We start from the raw sequence: 21,554 nt of genomic DNA on the forward strand, positions 1-21,554 counted from the left end.
TCTGGAATTGTGTCTATGCTTTCTGGGCTACTGTGAACTTGCTTCTAAGTCTAAGATCTGATAATACACATACAAATAAACACATTCTTCTGTGCATGAATTATCCAAATTAGTACGACTACAATTGGTGTTGCCGTACCTATTCCTAGTACATGCAAGCCTGCTAAGAAACGTGGTTATTTTGCAATTTTGGACGCTTTTAGGAAAACCAAAGGTAGAGGATTGGCTGATATGTGAGGAGTCAATTTGCACACAGGAAAGCCCAGAAAAAAAAATAATAATAGGTTCACTTTCCTAGATATGTACCCATGTGCCTATCAACTGCCAAGTTTTGGAATTGTGATCCACCGTCTTGATTGTTGTGCGCAGTGTGTGTCTCGGCCTGCACCATCTCTGAAAAACATTCTTATGCTTTCATCGTCTTACTTTCCATATGCCCTGTTTGTTCCTATACCAAATGTTGTTGCTGTTGTATGTGTTAAAGAAAACCATGTTTCTGGTAGATACTTGATTTTTGTCATTCGTCAGTGGCCATTGATCATATACACCTGACATTGTTCTGGTGTCCATTTGTATATATATGAAAAATTAATAAAATTGAATGAAAAGTTGAACTACACACAGGTTAAAAAAAGTAATAAATGATACTCTTCAAACAAAGTGGAGCCCGTATTAAAAGTGGGTGATTAGCTCTAAGCTCACATGAATTTAATTGTTTACATTTGTGAAATGCTCATGGTAGATTGGGCAGCAAACATAACTTATAGTTAACGGATGTCAATTTGTAACACTGCTGCTCTTGTCTTTTTTACATTGTAGTTGTCATTTTTGTAATCAATTAATTTACATTATTTGGTGGAATTTGATGCGATTCATCCTTTTGCCATCTTGGACTAGTAATAGTTTCTTCTATGTCTATGACCTTACAATGAACTCTTGGCAATACTATGTTGTTTATGACTATGTATGCAAGGTTGTTTTTCATATGAAGATTTCATGCTGAGGTAGCAGTTAGCTTGAAACATGTTGATTTTACTCTAATGAGAATTATTTTCAAAGAGTTAGGATTTTATAGAATGAATAAATCGAACGTCATTGGAAATTTAACACAGGTTCTGGGTTTTTCTTTTGTACTGTACATTTGCCAATGCATCAGTGAAATGTCTACTGACTGTACTGAGTGATGGCATTCATAACCAGATTCCTGCTTTTAAGGGGAGCAGTCTGTCATGATTCAGGCTGCTGTTTCCATGGCTCCAGAAACACAAAATGCTGCCAGATGCTGCTTTTCCTCATCTGACTGTAATATGTTACAACATCTAGTTTATATTTTCATCTGGTCTTGTTTTAACTGCATTGTCTTTTTCATTTCCACGCTACCAAACTCTTAATCTCCTCCCTCATCTTCTCCCGCCTCTTCTACTGCTCTTCCTTACTCTTTGGACTTCCTGCTTATCACCTTGCCCCTCTTAAATCTATCTACCACTCTGCTGTTCGCATCCTCTGTCTCCTTACCTCCCGTGACTCTATCTCTACCTCTCTCTCCTACCTTGGCTGGCTTCCTTTTCACTCTCAACTTAAATTTCAATTTCTCTGCCTTGTCTTCAAATCTCTCCATGGTCTTCCACCCCTTTATCTCTCCTCCCTTCTCTCCTTCTACTCCCCCTCTCGTTCACTGCGGTCCACCGACCACTTCCTTCTCACCGCACCCCCACCCCCCTGTGCCTCCTCCCGTTTTCGCTCCTTCCAACTCCTAGCACCTCTACACTGGAACTCCTTTCCTCTTACTATCCGTTCTTCCCCCACCCTCACTTCATTCCGCACTTCCCTTAAATCTCTCCTTCTCCATTCTCCTCCCTGAAACCCCTTCCCCTTCTGCTTTCCCCCTCCTCACTCTTTACACCTGACTTTCTCCCCCCCTCCCGCTTCCCCTTCCACCCATCCCCTTTCCCCCTCCTTCTCCTCTCCTCCACCCCCCCTATCCAGTCCCATATCCCTTTCCTCCCTATCCCCTTCAGTTAATTGCTCTTCTCACTTATTGTTCGATTGATTCATATTGTAAATGCTTCAACTGTTATTTAATTTATGTTTTATGTATTATGTTGTTCCACTGTACAGCGCTTTGGCGTAAGGCGCTTTATAAATAAATAAATACAAATACAAATGCATTTCAACTTAAAAGTGGTCGATTTTTTTATTTTTCCCGCTCTAAAATACCCTCCTGGGTAACGTAATGAACTTTGTTTCTTTATAGATTTTTCAGGGCATGATTAAAAAGATCTCAACTTAACTCAGTAGTTTTTATTTAATGTGACAATTTGTGCTTCTCAATTATAGTATATTACATGGACCAATGATACAACTCTGGGAGGAATAGAGGGATGCCTTGTAAAGTTACAAGAAGCAGATCCATCATTTGGTAAGTGCTTTAACTTTGTACTCTTTTTCCATGATGTTGCCATTGGGTAATGCAGTGTTAGGATGTTCAAGTTGGTAGGAGGCAACACAGGGTGGGCAGTAGGCTTGGTGGATGGTTCTGGAGATAAAAAAAAGAAACTGTACAATGCAGGACAACGGAATTTAGAGACCACCTAACATCCTACCATGAGTGGTAAGCAGGAATTTCAACATTAAAAAGTATTCTACAGTGATGAATGTGTTCAGCCTGAACTTGGAAATTATGTGGTAACAACACATGTCTCCAAAATACATGACATTTAGTGATAACTGCTCCTCTGAGACTGGAGCCACTTATGTGGGAATGCTCAATCATCGACTGCAGATTTCATAGAGGGAACCTTGCTGATATAGCATCTGGCAATAATTTTCTGCCTGATTTATGCAAGAAAATAAAGTTAGGACACACTGTAACTGTTTGCTGACTGCTTGTGATCCTTTTAACGTGACTTGAGGGTTTTCCGCCATGCAAATGAAGAAAATGTGGCTGCTGGTAGATGCCAAAGTATATGTCAACACGTAACATCTCTCCACTGCCAAATTGCTAATTTATTTAAAATGAGCTCCATAGTTGTAATTACATTCCGCTCTTACCTAAGCCAAAGATCACTCCAAAATACTTGCTTGAGTATCCTAACAATATGATGCTACGAGGTTACAAGAGAATATGTTTAATATCCTTGAAACCTTTGAAGTTATTGGAGCAAGAAAAAACATTTAATGGAGACTTAAGAACATGCAGGCTTTTTAGTGTGTCTACTTTTGAAACCACTGAGCATGGTTTGCTGGATTGTGAAAGCTTAAATACCATTTGCATAAGGTACATGTTAGCTTATGGAAAAAGCGAGATTATATCGGGCACCAATGATGTATTGTGGTAACTATTTATGACGGGAAATTATATTCGTTTGTTGTACTATGTTACCATATTTTGGCACTGGATCAAGCTAATATTATATGAATTAGTAACTAATTTTTTATATTTAGCATTTATGACGATTCTGTTTCTCTTCTTTGTTTGGTTTAATCATATGTATAAAAAATCGTATTTGACTGTATTATACTCATTATAAAACCCCGCCATGAAGTTTCGCTTTATACGTCAACAGATTCACGACCAATTTACTAGCATGCCAGATTGTTTTCTGTGTGCTTATTTTCTTTTGTGTGTCTGTCTCTCGCGTTTCGCTAGTCATATATTCAAGTTGATTCTTTGCTTTAAGACTGCTCCTTTTTAGGCAACTGTAAGCAATGTTACTGTGGTGACTGGTGGGGAAATAGGGAACGGCTAGCATCTTAACACACAGAATATGAGCTTCGACAATGTCCAATCCAGTGGTTTACAAGCTGACTTAAGTACCTTTTAACTCACCAATACTAGTCCAGGACAAAGGGTTTAACTATACCATTGATGTATTACTGGGGATGCAGTCACGCCCAGTGCAATACGTTTAAGAGTTAAATAACTGTCTGTTTAAACTAATTGTAAAAATTATATTTTTCAACTTATCACCGAACATTTTTCTGGAATTAAAAATGAAGGAGTAAGGGAGACAAATATATGTAGCTACTAGGACCAATCAGTCAGTCAGTCAATTTATTTCTTTGGAATTGCATATAATCCATAAAACATCACCGAATAAATATCAATACATCACAATATAAAAACAACAAATTAAGACTCATACACAGTGATATGTGAGGTTGACATAAAATAAATCAAAAAGAAATTAGACCGACATCTCATCCCCATAGAGATTATAAAATCAAAAAAGAAAAAATGAAAGTCATCAGAACACATATTACAAACAAAAAACATAACTGCAAGGCTAGCCTAGTAGCTTAGATCTTCGGTGCCAGACGGATTTTAAGAAACAGTCAAAGGCAAAAGCAACTCTGGGTTCAGGGAGGGGACAACAATAGCACAAGGCCTGTCGCCAGTGCCGTAAACCACTCTTTCTAAGCAAATTCCAAAAATGGCGGTTTTGGATGTCATTGTGTATAAGGCAAAAAAAGACAGAATGCTGCAATGTTTCCTTCTCGACGCACAAGCAGCGCCCGTCGCCTACATTTGGATCAACTGCTCAGTTACATGTTATGGCTTTAAGATGAAAGGCATTAAGTCGGAGACCCGGTCAGGAGACTTCAATGACATGTATGCGTCCCCATACTAAGGTAAAAACGAAGGGGGGTTCTGGGAGTTTCTCAACTACCAGCCTATATCCCAAGTTAGAGTCTCAACCAGAGTTTTAGCTCACCATCCTTTCACAGAAGAGAAATTTCCACTACATATCAGTCCTTGCTCACTATTCTTAGAGAGGCACAGCTACACCCTACTGATGAGGTTCAACCAGACCGAATTACGTGTCTGGGGTTGTGGAATTAAGACTCATACACAGTGATATGTGAGGCTAACATAAAATAAATCAAAAAGCAATTAGACCGACATCTCATCCCCATAAAGATTAAAAAATCAAAAAGGAAAAAATTAAAGTCATCAGAACACATATTACAAACAAAAAACATAACTGCAAGGCTAGCCTAGTAGCTTAGAACTTCGGTGCCAGGCGGATTTTAAGAAACAGTCAAAGGCAAAAGCAACTCTGGATTCAGGGAGGGGGCAACAATAGCACAAGGCCTGTCGCCAGTGCCGTAAACCACTCTTTCTAAGCAAATTCCAAAAATGGCATTTTCGGATTTCATTGTGTATAGGGAAAAGAAAGACAGAATGCTGCAATGTTTCCTTCTCGACGCACAAGCAGCGCCCGTCGCCTACATATGGATCAACTGCTCAGTTACATGTTATGGCTTTAAGATGAAAGGCATTAAGTCGGAGCCCCGGTCAGGAGACTCCGATGATATGTATGCATCCCCATAGTAAGGTAAAAACAAGGGGGGTTCTGGGAGTTTCTCAACTACCGGCCTATATCCCGGGTTAGAGTCTCAACCAGAGTTTTAGCTCAACATCCTTTCACAGAAGAGAAATTTCCACTACATATCAGTCCTTGCTCACTATTCTTAGAGAGGCACAGTTACACCCTACTGATGAGGCTCAACCAGACCGAAACATGTGTCTGGGGTTGCTGTTGGTACTCTTGTTCAGAGGAGAATTGCCTAGCATTTCGGTGCTGGACTGCCCCAGGGCAGGACAAAGACTGATATGTTTGGGATATTTCTTCTCTGTGAAAGATAGTGAGCTAAAGACTCTGGTTAAGGCTCTTGTAACCAGGACTCATGTCTGGCAAAGAGTCTCCCAGGACCCCCCCATAGTAAGGTACCCAGCCACTCCCTCTAGAGGTCAAAACGGCAAATACAGCCTTATATAGAGGGCATACAAAAATGTGCGTCCTCCCTAATGTTATACCTCACAGTCCAAAATGCCACTTTGAGAAAGTGAATAGGAATACTGGCAATGCTGTCTTGGTTTTCAAAACAATAACCCAAACCCATAATCCCCTATGATCTGTTAATGAAAGCTAGCCATCCTATTGTGTGGCACAAATTCCTTAATGGTCGGGGTTCATGTCCTTTCTTTCCTTAGCTACACAGCACGCCACAATGGGATCAGCCTTAATGACAGTAAGCATGTAAAAAAACTAAATCGGTTTCCAAATGCAACAGATACAATGATGTGTAGGAAGGGAAGCCAAGAAGGCGGCCAAGAAAAAGGTTCTCCATCCTCTGGATTCTTTACATTACCACAACCCCCTAACCCACTCGCATAAACCCCGGCAGCTACTGCCTTGTCCATATACATTTCCAACATATACTTGACTGAGTGCTGTTTAATAGTTTTGGCAAATCGAAACAGGCTCCCGATAACATGGTTCATCTTTAGACCTCTGTTTATCAACATTGGTCTTCCAAGTAAGATGTTGATTGAAATGTATTCCTCAGTATGCAAAATGCTTACAAACCAGCAGCCTATGGCCATTCAGTAATATTTGGGAGAACTCTCCATCGTATAAGCATGTCACAAAGCATTTCCAAGCATTTGCCATCAAACCACGGTGCAGCATATAATTACCATAAGTTTCAACAAGCGTTTGCAAAGATTTGGGAGTTCTAGCAAGCAGCACTGCATCGTCAACATAACTTAAAACCGGAATCCTTCTGCCCCATAATGGGAAACATCAGCAGTTGTAGCTTCTAAGATGGATGAGACGGAATTTCTATAAAGGTTAAATAGGCGGGGTGCGATAATGCACCCCTGCCTGACTCCCTTCCTGACTTTTTTGGGATCACTCTGTTCACCATGCTAAGTTAGTTGAGATAAATGTAGGGAGAGGGTCAGCCTTTCGTATTAGAGCTCACTGCTGGCATGTGGAACAGAAGGAAACTGTGAAGATGAATGGGCTCAATTGCCCAGGTTCCTGACGCATAATAACCTGGTGGTCCTCTCCCACCATGCTTTATCCTGAAGTTTCCTATTAAGGCCTGCAATACTCCATACCAAAATCTTGACACCTGGCACATCCCCAGACTATTTACGGGATGTTACTGGCGCTCCCCTTTAAGTCTCCTGTCTGCATTCCCCCCAACTCGCTTCCGAAACACCACCGTACCATTTACTTCCATCAGATTTCTCAGATTGCAGATGACAAGATCTACCTGTGTTGGGCCTATGTCAATCAATCTCCTCTAGGCCCCCCAGACAATCAAATCTATTAGAAAATTGTGAGGTCTGATGCAAAATGCCCAATTCCCCAGGCATCTATAAAAGTTCCCGAGCTCCTCTGGCATCCTGTCTTTACCCGAGCTAGTCTGAATCATCAGCGGCCAAGCTGGTCCCGGATAGTCTATCGTTCCCCCTCAAACTGGTCTGTAGAAAAAACACAGGGGAAGAAAATGGATATGGGACAGAGCCAAATGGCTATGCGAGCACGCCCACAGCAGGTCTAAGATCTTGGTGGGATGATTTAGAGTTAGGGTTATACAATCATGCAGTAAGCATTTTTCCCAGCATCCTACCCAGGTGCAATGTCTCGCCACCAGGGTTACTTCACACATGTTCCTTATGTAGAGCGTCCCCTTATTCGTTAGGGAAAAAGTATTTTCTACACAAGACACAGTAAGTGATAGCACATTGGTCAAGACAACAATCAGAGAAACTGCCTAGGGAAGTAAATCTAACCTATAAAGGTTAGTAGAGTCACTGGGGGCCTTACCAGAGGTAAACAATGCCACCTTCTGAGGGGTCCACGTCCCCCCATTTGTCAGACACTTAGGGCTAACTTGAGTTTGTTCTATGTAAGTCAGATCTGCAATCTCAGGAGGACGATCCAAAATCCCCATGGTCGGGATAGGCTTTTCAGTAATATTAAGCTTGTGTGCCCCATTTCTGGACCTTTGCTCTTAGTAACTAACTCAAGCCCCTTAACACATGGATCCTTATCAGTCCTTAAGATTGTGGTCCAGGACGCTGAAATTTACCATCAGAGCACCAGAGCGTCAGTTTGCTATAACAATCCTATGTTTCAACTCAAATCCCTCCTTAAGAATAGCTACTTTGAGCTTAACGAGCCGAGAGCTGTTATCAGGCATGTGTTGCTTATTGTGTGTCCCACCCACTCCACATCCCCTAATGCCCCCATGAGTGAGTCTACTTTGCTTCACAGTCTTATCAATCCCTCGTGATTGTTGAGTACCTGACTTGCCATAATAGCCAGCTGCTTCCCAAAAGTGTCTTCAGGATCTATTCCCTTCACGTTTAGTGCTTAGTGTGGCGTGATGGCGTAAGGAGGCTGACAAGGTGTTCTCGTTTTGGCTATAGACTTTTATTAATAACTCAAAGAAAGTAAATCTGTCTTTCCCTATCTATAGAGGGGGTGCCCCTGCCTCAACAGAAAATACTTGGGTGCTTCATTCATTCATTCATTTTGTCATGTGTTATAGCGCCTTTCACCATAATTATGGTCCTAACGTGATTTTGGTTGAATGCCCTCGGAAGGACCAGAGTCCAAAGAAATTTGAGAAAGTGTGGGAGGAGCTACTATGCGTGTGTGCATTTCAGCCTGTATGCAAGGGTGGCCATGACCCTAGTAGTCCCCCATGTCTAAGAGGAGTGTGTATGGGCGCAGCTGAGGAATACTATGGACTAAATGGGGGGATTGTGTTTAAGGCGATAGTTATGTGGAGCGCTTGATTTCGAATTGTTGTCATTACAAGTAGCTTCATTCTTATGACAGGGGTGATGTGCAATAGTGTTTGTGTTGTATATGTGTGGAGTGAGGCTTTGCCTTCCACTAAGTTGCGAAGGTGCAGTGTGCGAGGGGTGAAATGGGTTAGCAGTACACACAACAATGAATGATTCCTGGGTGCCATCTATGTACAAGGAGCATTGCTGTGTCTCACAGGCGATTTAAGTGCTTTATGAATGCATAATATTCTCCCTCTGCGAGGTTCTTTACGCGGGAGCATGATCAGCATGATTTCCCAAGGTGCATTTTAAATGCAATGCATTACCACCCTCCAAACAGATAAGGGTGCAATACCTGGCCCACTGTCAGGGTTTGTTCCAGGTGCAAGTTGCTGGAGTGAATACCTAGGTCCTCCATGTGTGCTTGGCATTCCACAAGGAGGTAGGATGGCAGAACGGGCTGTTTGGAAAGAAGAGCCAAGTGGCTGAGGTGGGCAGGCGGGTAGAGGTTTGGGCTGGGTTGGGGGGCATTGTGTGTGAAAGGGTGGGCTGATGGGGACAGGGGGTGCAAGAGATCAAGCGGTCGGGGGGGATACAGCCTGGTAATCAGGGCTTTTTTGAAGGTCAGGTGATCCTCTGAGGCGGAGCACAAGGGGGAGGGAGTTCCAGAATGTGGGTGCGAGGACAGAGAAATAGGCGCATTCTAATCTGGAGAATTTGAAAGGAGGGACTACCAGGAGGGTGTGCAGAGACTGATCCGAGGTTTCTGGTGGGGTGGTAGCGGGAGAGCTTGCTTTGGAGGAATTCCAGGCCTTGCTTGTGGATAACGCAGTGGGTAATGCACATCGCCTTGAAAGAGGCCTGTCAACTGATTGGCAGCCAGTGGAGTGTCTTGAGTGCGGGGAGATCAGTTCTCTGGGGAAGAGTGCGAGGAGGAGCTTTGCTGCTGAGTTGTGGACCCGTTGGAGCTTTCTCAGTTGGTATGTGGGTTCTCCTAGGTAGAGGGTGTTAGAGAAATGAAGGCGCAAGAGGATGATGGCCATGATTGCGGATACTCTGAGTGTACGAGAGATAGGGAAAGATCTGCTTGATGATGTGGAGGTGGAAGGTGCACGATCTGGAGACTGCATTGATGTGACAGGACAGGGACAGGTCTGAGCTAAGGGTGCATCCTAGGTTTTTGACAGAGGGGGATGCAATGGGGGTGTGTCCTAATGAACGCGGCCAAGGGATCAGTTGGGGACGGAGAGCTGTTTTGCCGCAAATTAGGATTTCTTTTTTTCCGGGGTTCAGGAGCAGGTGATTGTTGATCATTCATCATCCGTAGGTCAATGTCTGAGAGGCAAGATGCGAGGTCTCGGAGGGGTGAGGAGGAGGAGCTGGGGGTCCGGAGTATGATATGGCTGTCGTCTGCATAGTTGTAACAGGTGAGATTTTGGGAGAGGATGAGCTTGGGCAGGGGTGAAAGGTAGAGGTTGAAAATGGGGGATGAGAGGGAGGCTTCCTGGGGGGACTCCATGCTTGTTAGAATGTCAGTCAAAACAAAAAGGTTAAGTCCTTTGTCCAAGCCACCTACTCTATCCCTGCCACAAGAACTAAACCACTCAATGTTCCATATTCTTCTTAAGCAGTAAGCCCTGAGCAGGGTGGGGCATTACCACATCTAGTAATGCCCCAGGGCCCATAGATGCAGGCGTGAGCGAAGCGAGGCCCGTAATGAAGGCCTCAGGACATTACCTGAAGGAGTAATGGCCCTCGTGCGAGGGGCTTATTGCTATTAGTACCCCGTCCATAAGAGCAGGGTACTAAAAGCATTTTATTTCTGTTCCGAAACGCTCCAGCGTTTCAGAACAGATAAGAAAAAGTTACAAAAATGGCTGCCAGGGAAGGGAAAAAGTCGTTTTCCTTTTCCATGGCGGCCATTGAAAACGATAAAAAAAGTAAACAAACAAAATGACCGACATGGAAAGGGAGAACGGACTACACGTGGTCCCTTCTCCCTTTCCATGGCGGCTATTCAAAAAAGGAAAAAGGAAACAAAAAAAATGGCTGGCATGGAAAGCATAGAAGGCACTACGTGTAGTCCCTTCTTCCTTTCCATGGCGCCCTATCGCAGATCGGGAGTGGACACGCTGGCGACAGAAGTGTTTCCAGCGTGTTCTTTCCAGAAAAGCAGGTAAGTGTGGTGGGGAGGGAGGAAAGGGAAATGTGGGGAGGGTAGCGAGGGGACATGAAGAGGCTCAGGGCGGCGGGATTACTGCCTGGTAACGCCTGCGTTATGAGCCTCCCCATTGGCTGGGAGAACGCCACACTCCCCTCGCTGGATACTAATTGACAAAAGCACCAGGAGAATGGCTCCCTTCTCCTGATGAAACCATCTTGTCTTGGATGATTAAATAGCAGTCTCTCGTGAAAGGGTCTGTTTTACCAAAAGCAATAGGATCAGGAGAATGACTCACTTCTCCTGTTCTACTTGGGGATGTTTTCAAGACTGTTCATTGATATTTTCTTGAACACAACTTTAAAAGTCCTTTCACTTCCTCCCAAGGATTAATGAACAACTGGGTTCATCTTTTCTCAATTCTTCTTCTTAATGTTGATACCCTCTTAGGGCTACTTGTATCTTTACTACAGGGGAGATTGCTCCTGAATAGCTCTTGGTTCTTTTTAACTCTTTCCTGCAAGGTGGATTTTGTACTTTGACGAGGGAGTTCGCTCCTGAGGCACTCTTGACCGTTTAGGAGTCTTGTCACCACTGTGACGAGGAAGTTCACTCTTGATGTATTCTTTACTTTGAAAGTATTCTTGGTATTTAGGGAGACTATCCCTGTGAGTCTGTTTCCTTTTTCCTTCTTGACTTTCAGCACCAGTGTGCCGGCTTCTATTTTCAATGGATACTGGACTCTTGGTCTTTTGTGTATCACTGTGATCAGGGATACCACTCCTGAATAACACTTGACTCTTGGTTCTCTCGGTATCAATGTGACTATGGAGATCAATGCCGAATAACTCTTGACTTTTTATCTGACTTTAACATTCCCCTGGACTCCACCTGGTTCTCCTGCAACTCCTGTTACCTTGGCTGTGATCGGAGTACATCTCTGGTTCTTCCCGGGGTCTCGGGTTGGCTTCTCTCTCACACGCGTCTTCTGCGTGTCTTTCTTCCTTGGTTCCTGTTTCAGTGCGGCTCCGTGACCCTGTTCTGCCAGCGGCAGACTGGGTGCAGATTCTGGAGCCCTCGGTCCACCTCACGGAGGTCACAACACCACCTACGTCTTTACAGTGGATGTTGGGGTCGGGTCTGTCCTGACTCACAGATAGCCTCTCCACCTGCTGCTCGACGTTTTCTCTCTTATGTGATGACTGCCTCTCGGTAAGTCCTCTTCTCCAAATTCGAATCGCCCGGGTCGGTGTCTCAGGACACCATCTTCCCTCGCGGCGCCTGAAGGCCAGCTGCCTGTTCCCGGAGGCACTGACCCTCATTACCAGGTTCCCTGTAGGCCGCTGGTGGTACCATCAGCCTACCGGCAACCTCGGCTTACCATTTCTGCCTCCCGATATCCCAGTAACACTGGGATATTGCGGACGGTGGCGGAACAGTATGTAACAGTGCTTCAGTGAAAAATCTGCTGATAGGGGCTTGAACTACCAGCAGGTTAGGCCTGCCGGTAGTTTACTGCCCCAACCGGCAGACTTGTAGTCTGGAAAAGGTGACGGTAAGGTTCTTATTTCCGGACGGGCAAACCTCTAATGAGGGCCACAGAGTCCTTCTTCAATCTCGACTTTATGCAGCAGGGTCCGCCCTGGATAACGTCAAAGTCTCTTTCCAGTAATTTCAAGGTCCTCTTCATGCTTCCTTCTAGCCACCTCATCACAGTCTTTTGGCTATTCATCCTAAGTTTATTCTTCATGTTTCCCTGCATCTTCTGTGCCACAGTTATGATGGATCTTGCAGGTGCCACAGAAGAAAGCTTACAACAGCACACAGTAGTACTCTCAGGATGGGTATTAGATGGTTTAACCAGGGTCATGGATTTTAACGGAAAGGGTTTAAGGAAGTTATTCACAGTATTGGAGTCTTTCTCCCCGTAAAGGGAGTCTCTCCCTGTGAGGTCCTCTCGCACGGGTAGTATAGCTCAGTGGCAACGCGCTTGTCTTGGAAGCAAGACGATGCAGATCAACACAGGTTCAAATACTGGGTCCGCGCTTATAAACCTCTTCAGTATTAAGCGAGTTATAACAAACCAATTATAATTATAAAAATTATATTTATAATTATAATGTTACCACCTCTAGGGGACTTTTGTGTAGCGGCCTCACCTCCCTAACCTCATAGGGAAAGGCTCCCCTCTGGCGAGAAGTGATGAGATCCTGTGAATCGTCACATAGGATAAGGTCAGGTTTAGGGGGGTGGCTAGCCATTGGGGGATTTGTCAAGCCACCATCGCCACTCACTGTGCTCACTGGAGAAATCCTGATTCTGATGTTCCCTCGCCTGCCCAGACTCAGAAATTGCAGGAATATTGCGCATCGTATTCTCTACCTTATGGAAAATAGCTTCCAAATCATCAGGAATTATTTCCAAAATGTCCTTGCTTATGATTTGACTGGTGGCAAAATCTTTTCATCCAGGGCCCAATCACCTTTTTAAGGAAGAGTTCAAGAGTACCTATCCCATCTTTCTACCCAAATACCCATTTCCCTCCCTTCCCGTGTTGTCCTAAGGCCTGACCATCCTTTAGTATTTTTTTGCCATCATGGGATGGTTCTTAACTGTTAGCCCCAAAGCAATCCCCAGCTGACACAAGCTTTCTTTTTAGCCTTCTCCCAGTGGGAGGTTTGTTGCCTAAAAGACACAAACCAGGGGTAAGAAGCAACAGACAATTGCCTATGGAGCATGGAGCATCAGTGTACTTGTATATGCTCAATGCAACAATTTAAAAGTAAAGTTTGCCGAAAGAAGGTACAATCCCAATAAGAGTATATAAGCCTAAAATGGCAAAAGCCCAATATCAAAACATCAAACTACAGAATACCTATATCAGGTTGATGCATAAAATAAGCAGTGTTGCATAGCAATTTGCTATGCAATTCTGTAGGTTTGTTAATCAAATGGACACTTGCGTAGCAAAGCTAGCTATTTAAGTTGCCCTCTTCATTGAAAACCCAGCTCACCCTGCATTCCTCTCTTGCCCTTTGTGCTCTCTTCACCCTCTTTTCTCTGTTCACTTCAATTTTTAATAGAGAGAAAGTGCAGCAGTATTCATCTCCTCCAATGCCAAAGACATGTGTGGGAGTGCTAGGCAAGAATTTCTTTTTCAAATAATTTCAACCCAGAAGTAATCCGGATGATACTTTTATTAAGCTTTCTATATACTGTCTGGCAAAGACCAGTATGTGTCAGCTTTATATTTTTTTTAAAAGAAAGTCATGCAATTCCATTCCTGAAATGTAATTGTTACATAATGCATAATTACAGTATTGATACCGTAAACCACTGTATCTCTGTGCTTTTCAGTAAAGATTAGGTTAGTGCATCTAAATTTCATAGTGTCAACTATATTTCATTTTGTTGGGGAAGATGTTTTAGCTTGACAAGTAAACACTTTTGAAAATGTACATGATCAAATGATTTTGATGGCAAACCTAGTTCTGTAACCTGCAGGTTGAATACGTCTTGCAACTGGTGGTCAACCCATGAGCAAACCCATAATCCTTGACATGCTATCACCATGTTGCTTTATACCAGCTAGCGTGAAAGTGAGATGGCAGCAAACTACAATGTTCCACCTAGTTTGCCGAGTTCTCTGCCTGCTATGCCAACGACTCTGTTTAGTCTCTTACTTTCTTTCCTCTTACATAACGAATCCACAAAGCGAACTAGATGCTTAGGCAAAGTAGTGATCAATAGTTCCATCCACTCTGTATACCCACAGATCTACTGCAATACCAAACACTGTAGTTAGACTCTAGAGCTCGCTTTGGTTTATCTTTATGATTGTATTATATATTACCGCCTGCACGAGACAGATGGCCAAACTATTTTCAGAGCCTTTTTATCATATCTATTTATTTGTGTACATTCATGCAGCTAACCTTTGACATTTTACAGCCACTAATCTATGGCTCGCAAAGTCTTTTCACCCACTCTCATAGTCAGGTAGATTTAATAAAGGAAGAGTAGCATTTGCAAAAGATGTTTGCAACTTTTATTTAACATTTACTTTGTTTGCAGGAAATGTCAAATAAAAGTTTTTCTGTGCATTGCTGGCCTCTGGATGGCAGCAGTGTGCCAAACATAAAGCGGGTTTGTAGTGACAATCACCATTTCACAGAGATAGCATTTTAAATGTGTTGTCCTCCATTGCTATGGGTCGAGTGAATTTCACTTAGGTTGAATAGGTAAATTAAGTAACCCGACCTGCAGGTGTAGCTGAACTGTAAAGAACATGGAAGGCCCGACTCCTCTCACTAATGTCTTATTTCAGCAGTACGTAAAACTGCTGAATTGTTTCTCATTTCATGTCTTGGGTAAAAATAACATCTGGCAACATTACCAATACTAGTACAAAATTGCCAAACAAATGTGTCTGGTTTCTAATCAAACAAAATGTAATTAGCAAACTCTGCTAATCAATTTTTTAAAACAAATGTATGCCTTGCAAGTACAGGGAACTTATGTGTGCAAAAATACCAGGTGCAAAGATACAAAAATGTAGTCCGAATAGAGGGAGATTTGCCTGAACAGCAAGTACCAATGACAGAAGACAGTAAAGTGCAAAGTGCCAGTAAAGTGTCAGGGAGCTTATATGCGCTAAAAATCCAAAGGCAGAGTAGTAAGGGCCAAGGTTAAAACAGATAGAACTAGGTACACATATTTCTAAAATCAATACAATAAAACACAATATCAAGTAGACAAGAGACCATAAAATGTACAGTATGGGGAGAGTACGAAAAAAAAACATGAAAAGGTCAGAAATAAATGTCTAAACAGAAAAGCTTCCATGATTGACTTAAGAGGCTAACTCGAGTCCATCTCCTCCCACCGTTTCTAATTTAAGAGAAAAGAAGCCCAGAAATAGCCAGAGAACAGAGGGAGTCTGGTCTTCCCATGTACACTGTTCGCACACTTACAATTACAGTGTGAACATTTTCAAAAGGAAGGAGGCTGTAACCAAATTAGCCTCAACAAAAACAACCCAAAAAGAACCCAGTCTCAGCCCTAAGTGTTCAAATCAATGAACAAAGGAGTGCCAAATTAAGTGAATAGCACAGATCTGAGACACATGTGAAAATCGTTACAAATGTGTTGAGACAAAAGTGTGGTTGACTTAGTAGCCGCTATTTATTAACTGCGTTTATATGACATTTCTGACAAACAAAAGTCTTTAACAATCATTAATAAAGCATGTTAAAAGAGGAATACACAGATAACGATGTGGAGTGCACTCTAATATGGTTAACATATAAATACATATAGATATACTGCAAAACAAATAATATGTTGCACATACATGATATGCAGAAAAACAACACAAAACCAAGCTCATACATGAATTTCTATAAAGACTGGGCGAGAGAAGCCCACAGATTGGGAGCCTCGTGTGGTTAGATAGACAGGATGTGTATTTATGACTAATTGGAAATTATGTTGTGGACTCTGAAATTTCCAGAACCAGCCAGACCAATGGGGTGGGCAGAGTTTGTAAAATTCAGGCCCAATTTTAAAGAGAGTGGAGCAAAGAAGATCAAGTGCAACTAGCTAAGCAGACTTTACTCACTCCCCCTTCCCGTGACTGAAGCTACAAAAGATGTTTAAATACTGGAAAGTGGATTACAGTTCCCTACTTCTACTCCTCTGTTTAGTACAGTTGTTCGAAGGAGGGACCAGCCTTCCACCATAAATTCACAACTACTACTTCATCACTGTTCGATAGCTCCACAGTTCCCCAAATCCTCCACTACACAAAGGAAAGGCTCAGCGTGACATGCACTCTATGGCCAGTAGAGTAAGATAATGACCACCCTTCAGTCCCCTTTGCACCATCTCCCCACACAATCTAAAGAGGGCAGAGCGGAGGAAGAGAGAATTCTCCAGACACCCCCTTTATAAACTTATGCAGATAGGGGCAGAAGGGCACAAAGTGCATCAAGAAATGCTTTGCACAGCATTGTCCTTCTCAGGTCTGGCTTTGCCGCAGTAAAGACCGCCTGTAGTCAAATTGCAGTCATCTTCCTTCTGGCGGAAACAAAAAGAGAAAGTGCCATGACGCCGGCTGCCAACATGCCCAACTACCTGTGCCCTTAGGTGTACAGGCTTTGCCGCTAGGGTGCCTGCATCTACAGTGTGTTGGTGGGGCAGTGTGGGCAGCAGCAGCAACAATCACTGGTGCGCAGCAACCCTCGCCTCTACTAAGGATATGAAGACGAAGGTTATGTTCATACATATAAGGTGGGTGGGGATGTCTGCAGCTGTTGCCTTTAAGTTGGAGGTCTGCCCATCATTTGGGAGATGGTAGAATATCCTACCCTCAAACGCTCCTTAATCCTCTTGAGGTTGGTGAAGGATGCTGCTGACCACGGGAGATAATAAATAGACTTGAAACAGATATTTACCCTGCTTTAAGAAGCTACAGTAAATGGTGCATAGTAATGCTTAGGGGTAAGGAGGAGATCTTTGCACATCTTAATAATGGAAAAACTAGCCAACCACAAATGACAAGTTGGGGCCTTTCACACTGCTTTGTCTCTTTCCCTAAATCCGGCTGAAAGAAATTGTACAGGTGTAAACTGCCCGACATGGGTCCAAGCTTTGAACCCATTTGATGTTTGAAGGGAAATTTAAAGCAATGAAAGTGAGTTTTCATGGAGGCTTCGAAATTATGGGGGTGAGACGTCAGAATGGCTGTTATACTCCTCAAGCTTCTGTTAATTGCAATCTGTGAAAAAGAATTGAAAAAAGTTCCATTGTACATTTTGGGTAGATTGTTGTCTCAAAAATGTCCACTTTACTGAAAACATAATAGCTAAGTAAGAACCTGCTGCTGAACTCGCAGTGTAGACTGCACTTCTAAGATTGGAATCATAGCAGAGCCAAGACAGTCTTTCATTCTTATGAGATTGAGACATGAGTAGCAGTGAGTTGGGCGATATTGTTAGATGTTAATTACAGCTCTGCAGAATTTAAAAGCAGTGACATCAAGGGCCTTATCAAAATATGTCATTATCATTTTATCATGTTTTGCCAAAAAGTGGGCTAAAGTGGCAATGAGAAATCAAAAACAAATGCTTAGTGTCCTTTCTATACACTGGAGCATTGTGTCCATTCCCTTAGGCTTACGCTATTAGCTATTTTAAATGTAATTCTCAGACCCTCTCCCTCCCCCAAAACAATATGTCTGACCATTCTGTAACCCATTTGCAATAGTCTGACTTCTCTAAAAACATTAATTGGATAAACTGCTAGTACCTTTGTTCATTAGTATATTGTATGATGCTTTTTTTATTTTTAGTGATGGGGCATGTGCTGTCCAATGGCTTGGAGCTAATTGGCACTGGTCGATCTGTGCTTTCTGACAAGGAGTTCGACAGTACAGTGAAAAATATGGTGGCACTCTCGAAAACACAGCCACTGAGCAACAGGGAGCAGATGCACGTGGCTGCAGTGGAGACCTTTGCAAACGGGTGAGACATTATTATTTGCCCTTATTGTTATAAATGAAGCTGCTCCATTATTCAGGTGAGTCTTTATAAGCTCTTTTATTCGGTCACAATGTTACATCAGCAAGTTCTTTAGTTCTTAAGGGGAGGACCCACCGGTACTCACCACAGAGGTCACATCTCTTCAACTGATTGGCTACGGAACACTTAAGTAGTGTACAGTTCATAACATATACATTCTAGAACTGACATCACATAAATCGTGGCATCATACTTCCTCAATATCCACCTGCACAGAAATAAATACATAAGACAGATACAATATACCTCCCTCCTTTCCAAAGCACCACTACACAGGCACACATACTTCATCAGACACTCACACAACCATACTGATTTACGCTGTAATAGGGATTTTAGTAACCTATACCACTTCAGCTTAAACCATTCATGACAAACTCCTCTTTCTATAACTACCTCACAATTCCACTTGTCCTGCCTCCAGGGTGCAATCTGGCAACGCTCCTCACTTCACCCAATCACCGAAACACGGCATGTCTATCTACCATGCCCACAGTATCTCCGGTGTGCACTCTAGCAACGCCCCCCACTTCACCCAATCGCCAAAACATGGCATGCACACCCATAATGCCCTTAACCTCGGCGTACACTCTGCCACGCTGCCCACATCACCTAATCTCCAAAACAACACATTATAATACCTTTGCCATAGTTTCTGTTTCCCCTCCCATGACTTATGTGACCTTACCTCACCCATACTTTTCTCGCATTCAATCCTAATCCCTGGGGTACTGAAATGTAACACTAAGTGCATCGAAAAATCTTTATTCATTCACTTTGCCATAATCAGTCCATATCCCCTTCCCAAGTCCACATTGTTTTTACAAGTCCATCTTGACTGGTCACCTGCAGAGTTTACAAAGGTTTCCCACCAATTACATATAGACCCTCCAACACGCCATAACAGTATCTACCACCCTGACTTCTCGAAACATGACTTCACTCCTACACTTACTAGAACACAGCAATACACCACTTACTTTCAGCCCACAGAATATCACACAAGGCCACACTGGATACAAAAAGAACAGGTACTTTATAACAAAGCCCCTCACCTGCACACATAATGTGTGCCACCAATGAAATAAAATGTGTATTGCTAGTGCAACTACATTTCCAGCACTTCTCAAAGATCAATACTTTTCGCTATGTCCGCCGGTTCCATTGTGTTATCGCCGCTCCATCCTCATAACTGTCCCCTCCTCGCGACAATGCTTTTCTGTATAGCAGCACAGGCTCCTATTGTATAGTTCGTTTCCCAGGAATACTGGACGCCGCAACTCGCTTTTATTGTATATCTGACAAACGTCTTCTCACTGGAAGGTCCTTTTTTCCAATCTGCTGTTATAGCAGAGACAACATCATAATTCGCCTCAGGTTGCCTAGTTCACCGGCGCTTCTGAGCGTGCTTCAACCACCTTCCCCAGTGCTCTAAAGCCATGCGGGCACCAACGAGCTGCATACTGCACTCCGAGGATTCTGCTTTTCATTTCCATTGCAAGATAGCTTTGCTGTCCTTTATTTATACTGTGCTGTATGAATCAAACCACCTGGTTTTGTGTTCAGCTGCACCTCTAGGTGACCCTTTTACCTTTTCATCAGTCACCGCAAACACTAGAGGCCTGTCTCGTCTTCTACATCGAACGTCTCCTAGACTTTGACTTTCACATACTCGCTCCTCGCCACTGCTAGGAGTTACTTGGCTCTTTCCCTTTATCTGGCCAGAGCTAAATGACTCCTTCCATCTTCAGTTCAACCAGCAGCTTTGCTCCATGCCAGTCTGACTACTGCTGGGTTTCTACTTGCCCAACCTCATTTCATGCATCTGCCCAGAGCTAGTGCACTCCTGTTTCGGTTCTTCCAGCTGCTTCCCTCAGCACCTACCGACTCATGCAGTCACCCCCGAGTGGTGGGTCTTCTTTTGGGTGAGGGGAGGGTCCTAAAATGGCTGCTCCCCCACCGCAGTTTATTTGGGTTTACGTCCTTTCCTCTCTTTTGGACCAACGCTATTTATTTTGAAAGACGCTCTGCCATTATTCAGGTGAGTCTTAATAAGCTCTTTTAGTAGGTTACAAAGGTACTTCAGCAAGCACTTAATTTCTTAAAGGGAGGACCCACCGTTGCCCACCACCCAGGTCCCATCTCTCCAACGGACTGTCTATGGAACACTGGGTTCGGTGTTCTATAGCTCCATACATACACATTCTACAAGTGACATTGCATACATCCTGATATCATACTTCCTCAATTAACATACTTCGACAGAAATACGTAAGATAGAGATACAACACTTATGTGTTACCTTAAGTCATATTGCATTTGGAAGGGAAATCATTGTTTTCAGTGAGCAATTTACTGCTCTCTGAAAGTGCACACATTAAATGGCATGCAACATACTGTAAATGATGGTAGTGATTCTAATTCCATTCAATTTCTTTTGAAGTGATGCTTAGCTCTCCTACCATTTATTGCAGCTACCACTGGCGGTGTTGGGAAACCATGAATGTCATCCGGCTATTTAAAATAAAGGCTCTTTCCACTTGTATGTTAGTGTCATGATGCCTACCCCCAGGCATCCGGACCAAGTCCATCAGCCCCGAAAGCAGGCATCTAGACATTTAGTAAAACCTCAGCAGCCCCGGCTAGGGGCTATCTGGGTTCCGTCCTGGCGCCTTAGGCGCCAGGCTCATAGTAGGAATCAGTCCTGGCGCCTAAGGCGCCAGGCTCATAGTCATTACTTACCTCAGGCAGACCATGCTGCAAAGGACTCCAATCCAACATGAAGCCTGAAAGGGACTATTTTTTACTCGGGTGTGGTTCTAGGAACTTCTTACCTGGGACTACTTTTGAGGCTATTTAAACCACACCCGACCAGCAACACACGCTTCGCGTTATTCTGCATCCAGCAGCGTAACACTCACCGTGCCTGCAGCCTGCATCCAGTCTTCTGACACGCCCGTCCAGAGCTCCTAAAACAAAGAGGAAAGAAAGGGACAAGGTTAGAAAACAAACTTATTTCTATTCCACACCCGATTCTGGATCCATCTTGTCTCCGGACCTGTAAAGAACATATTTTCTGCACGCGCCGCACCTCCAGCTGCAGCGCCGCGCCATACTCACCAGTCTTCACAGCATCCTTCGGGTCGGCGCTGCCTCCGTTATTTCTTCGCCGAACTTCGGCACCTAGGAGACAAAAGAAAACCACAAGGTGAGCCGA

The 21,554-nt window shown here is 43.4% G+C and overlaps 1 protein-coding gene across 3 annotated transcripts in view; it reads left to right on the top strand.

The window, feature by feature from the left end:
- TTC38 (tetratricopeptide repeat domain 38) overlaps positions 1-21,554 on the top strand; it is a 549,973-nt gene that overhangs the window by 79,657 nt on the left and 448,762 nt on the right. For all 3 annotated transcript variants that reach the window (XM_069628191.1, XM_069628193.1, XM_069628192.1), the window contains 2 exons: positions 2,338-2,419; positions 18,109-18,280. In XM_069628191.1, coding sequence (XP_069484292.1) covers positions 2,338-2,419; positions 18,109-18,280 — 254 coding nt within the window. The remainder of the gene's footprint in view (positions 1-2,337; positions 2,420-18,108; positions 18,281-21,554) is intronic.

The sequence above is a fragment of the Ambystoma mexicanum genome, chromosome 12, assembly GCF_040938575.1.
Source record: "Ambystoma mexicanum isolate Mex_15411 chromosome 12, UKY_AmexF1_1, whole genome shotgun sequence".
Taxonomy (NCBI): Eukaryota; Metazoa; Chordata; class Amphibia; order Caudata; family Ambystomatidae; genus Ambystoma; species Ambystoma mexicanum.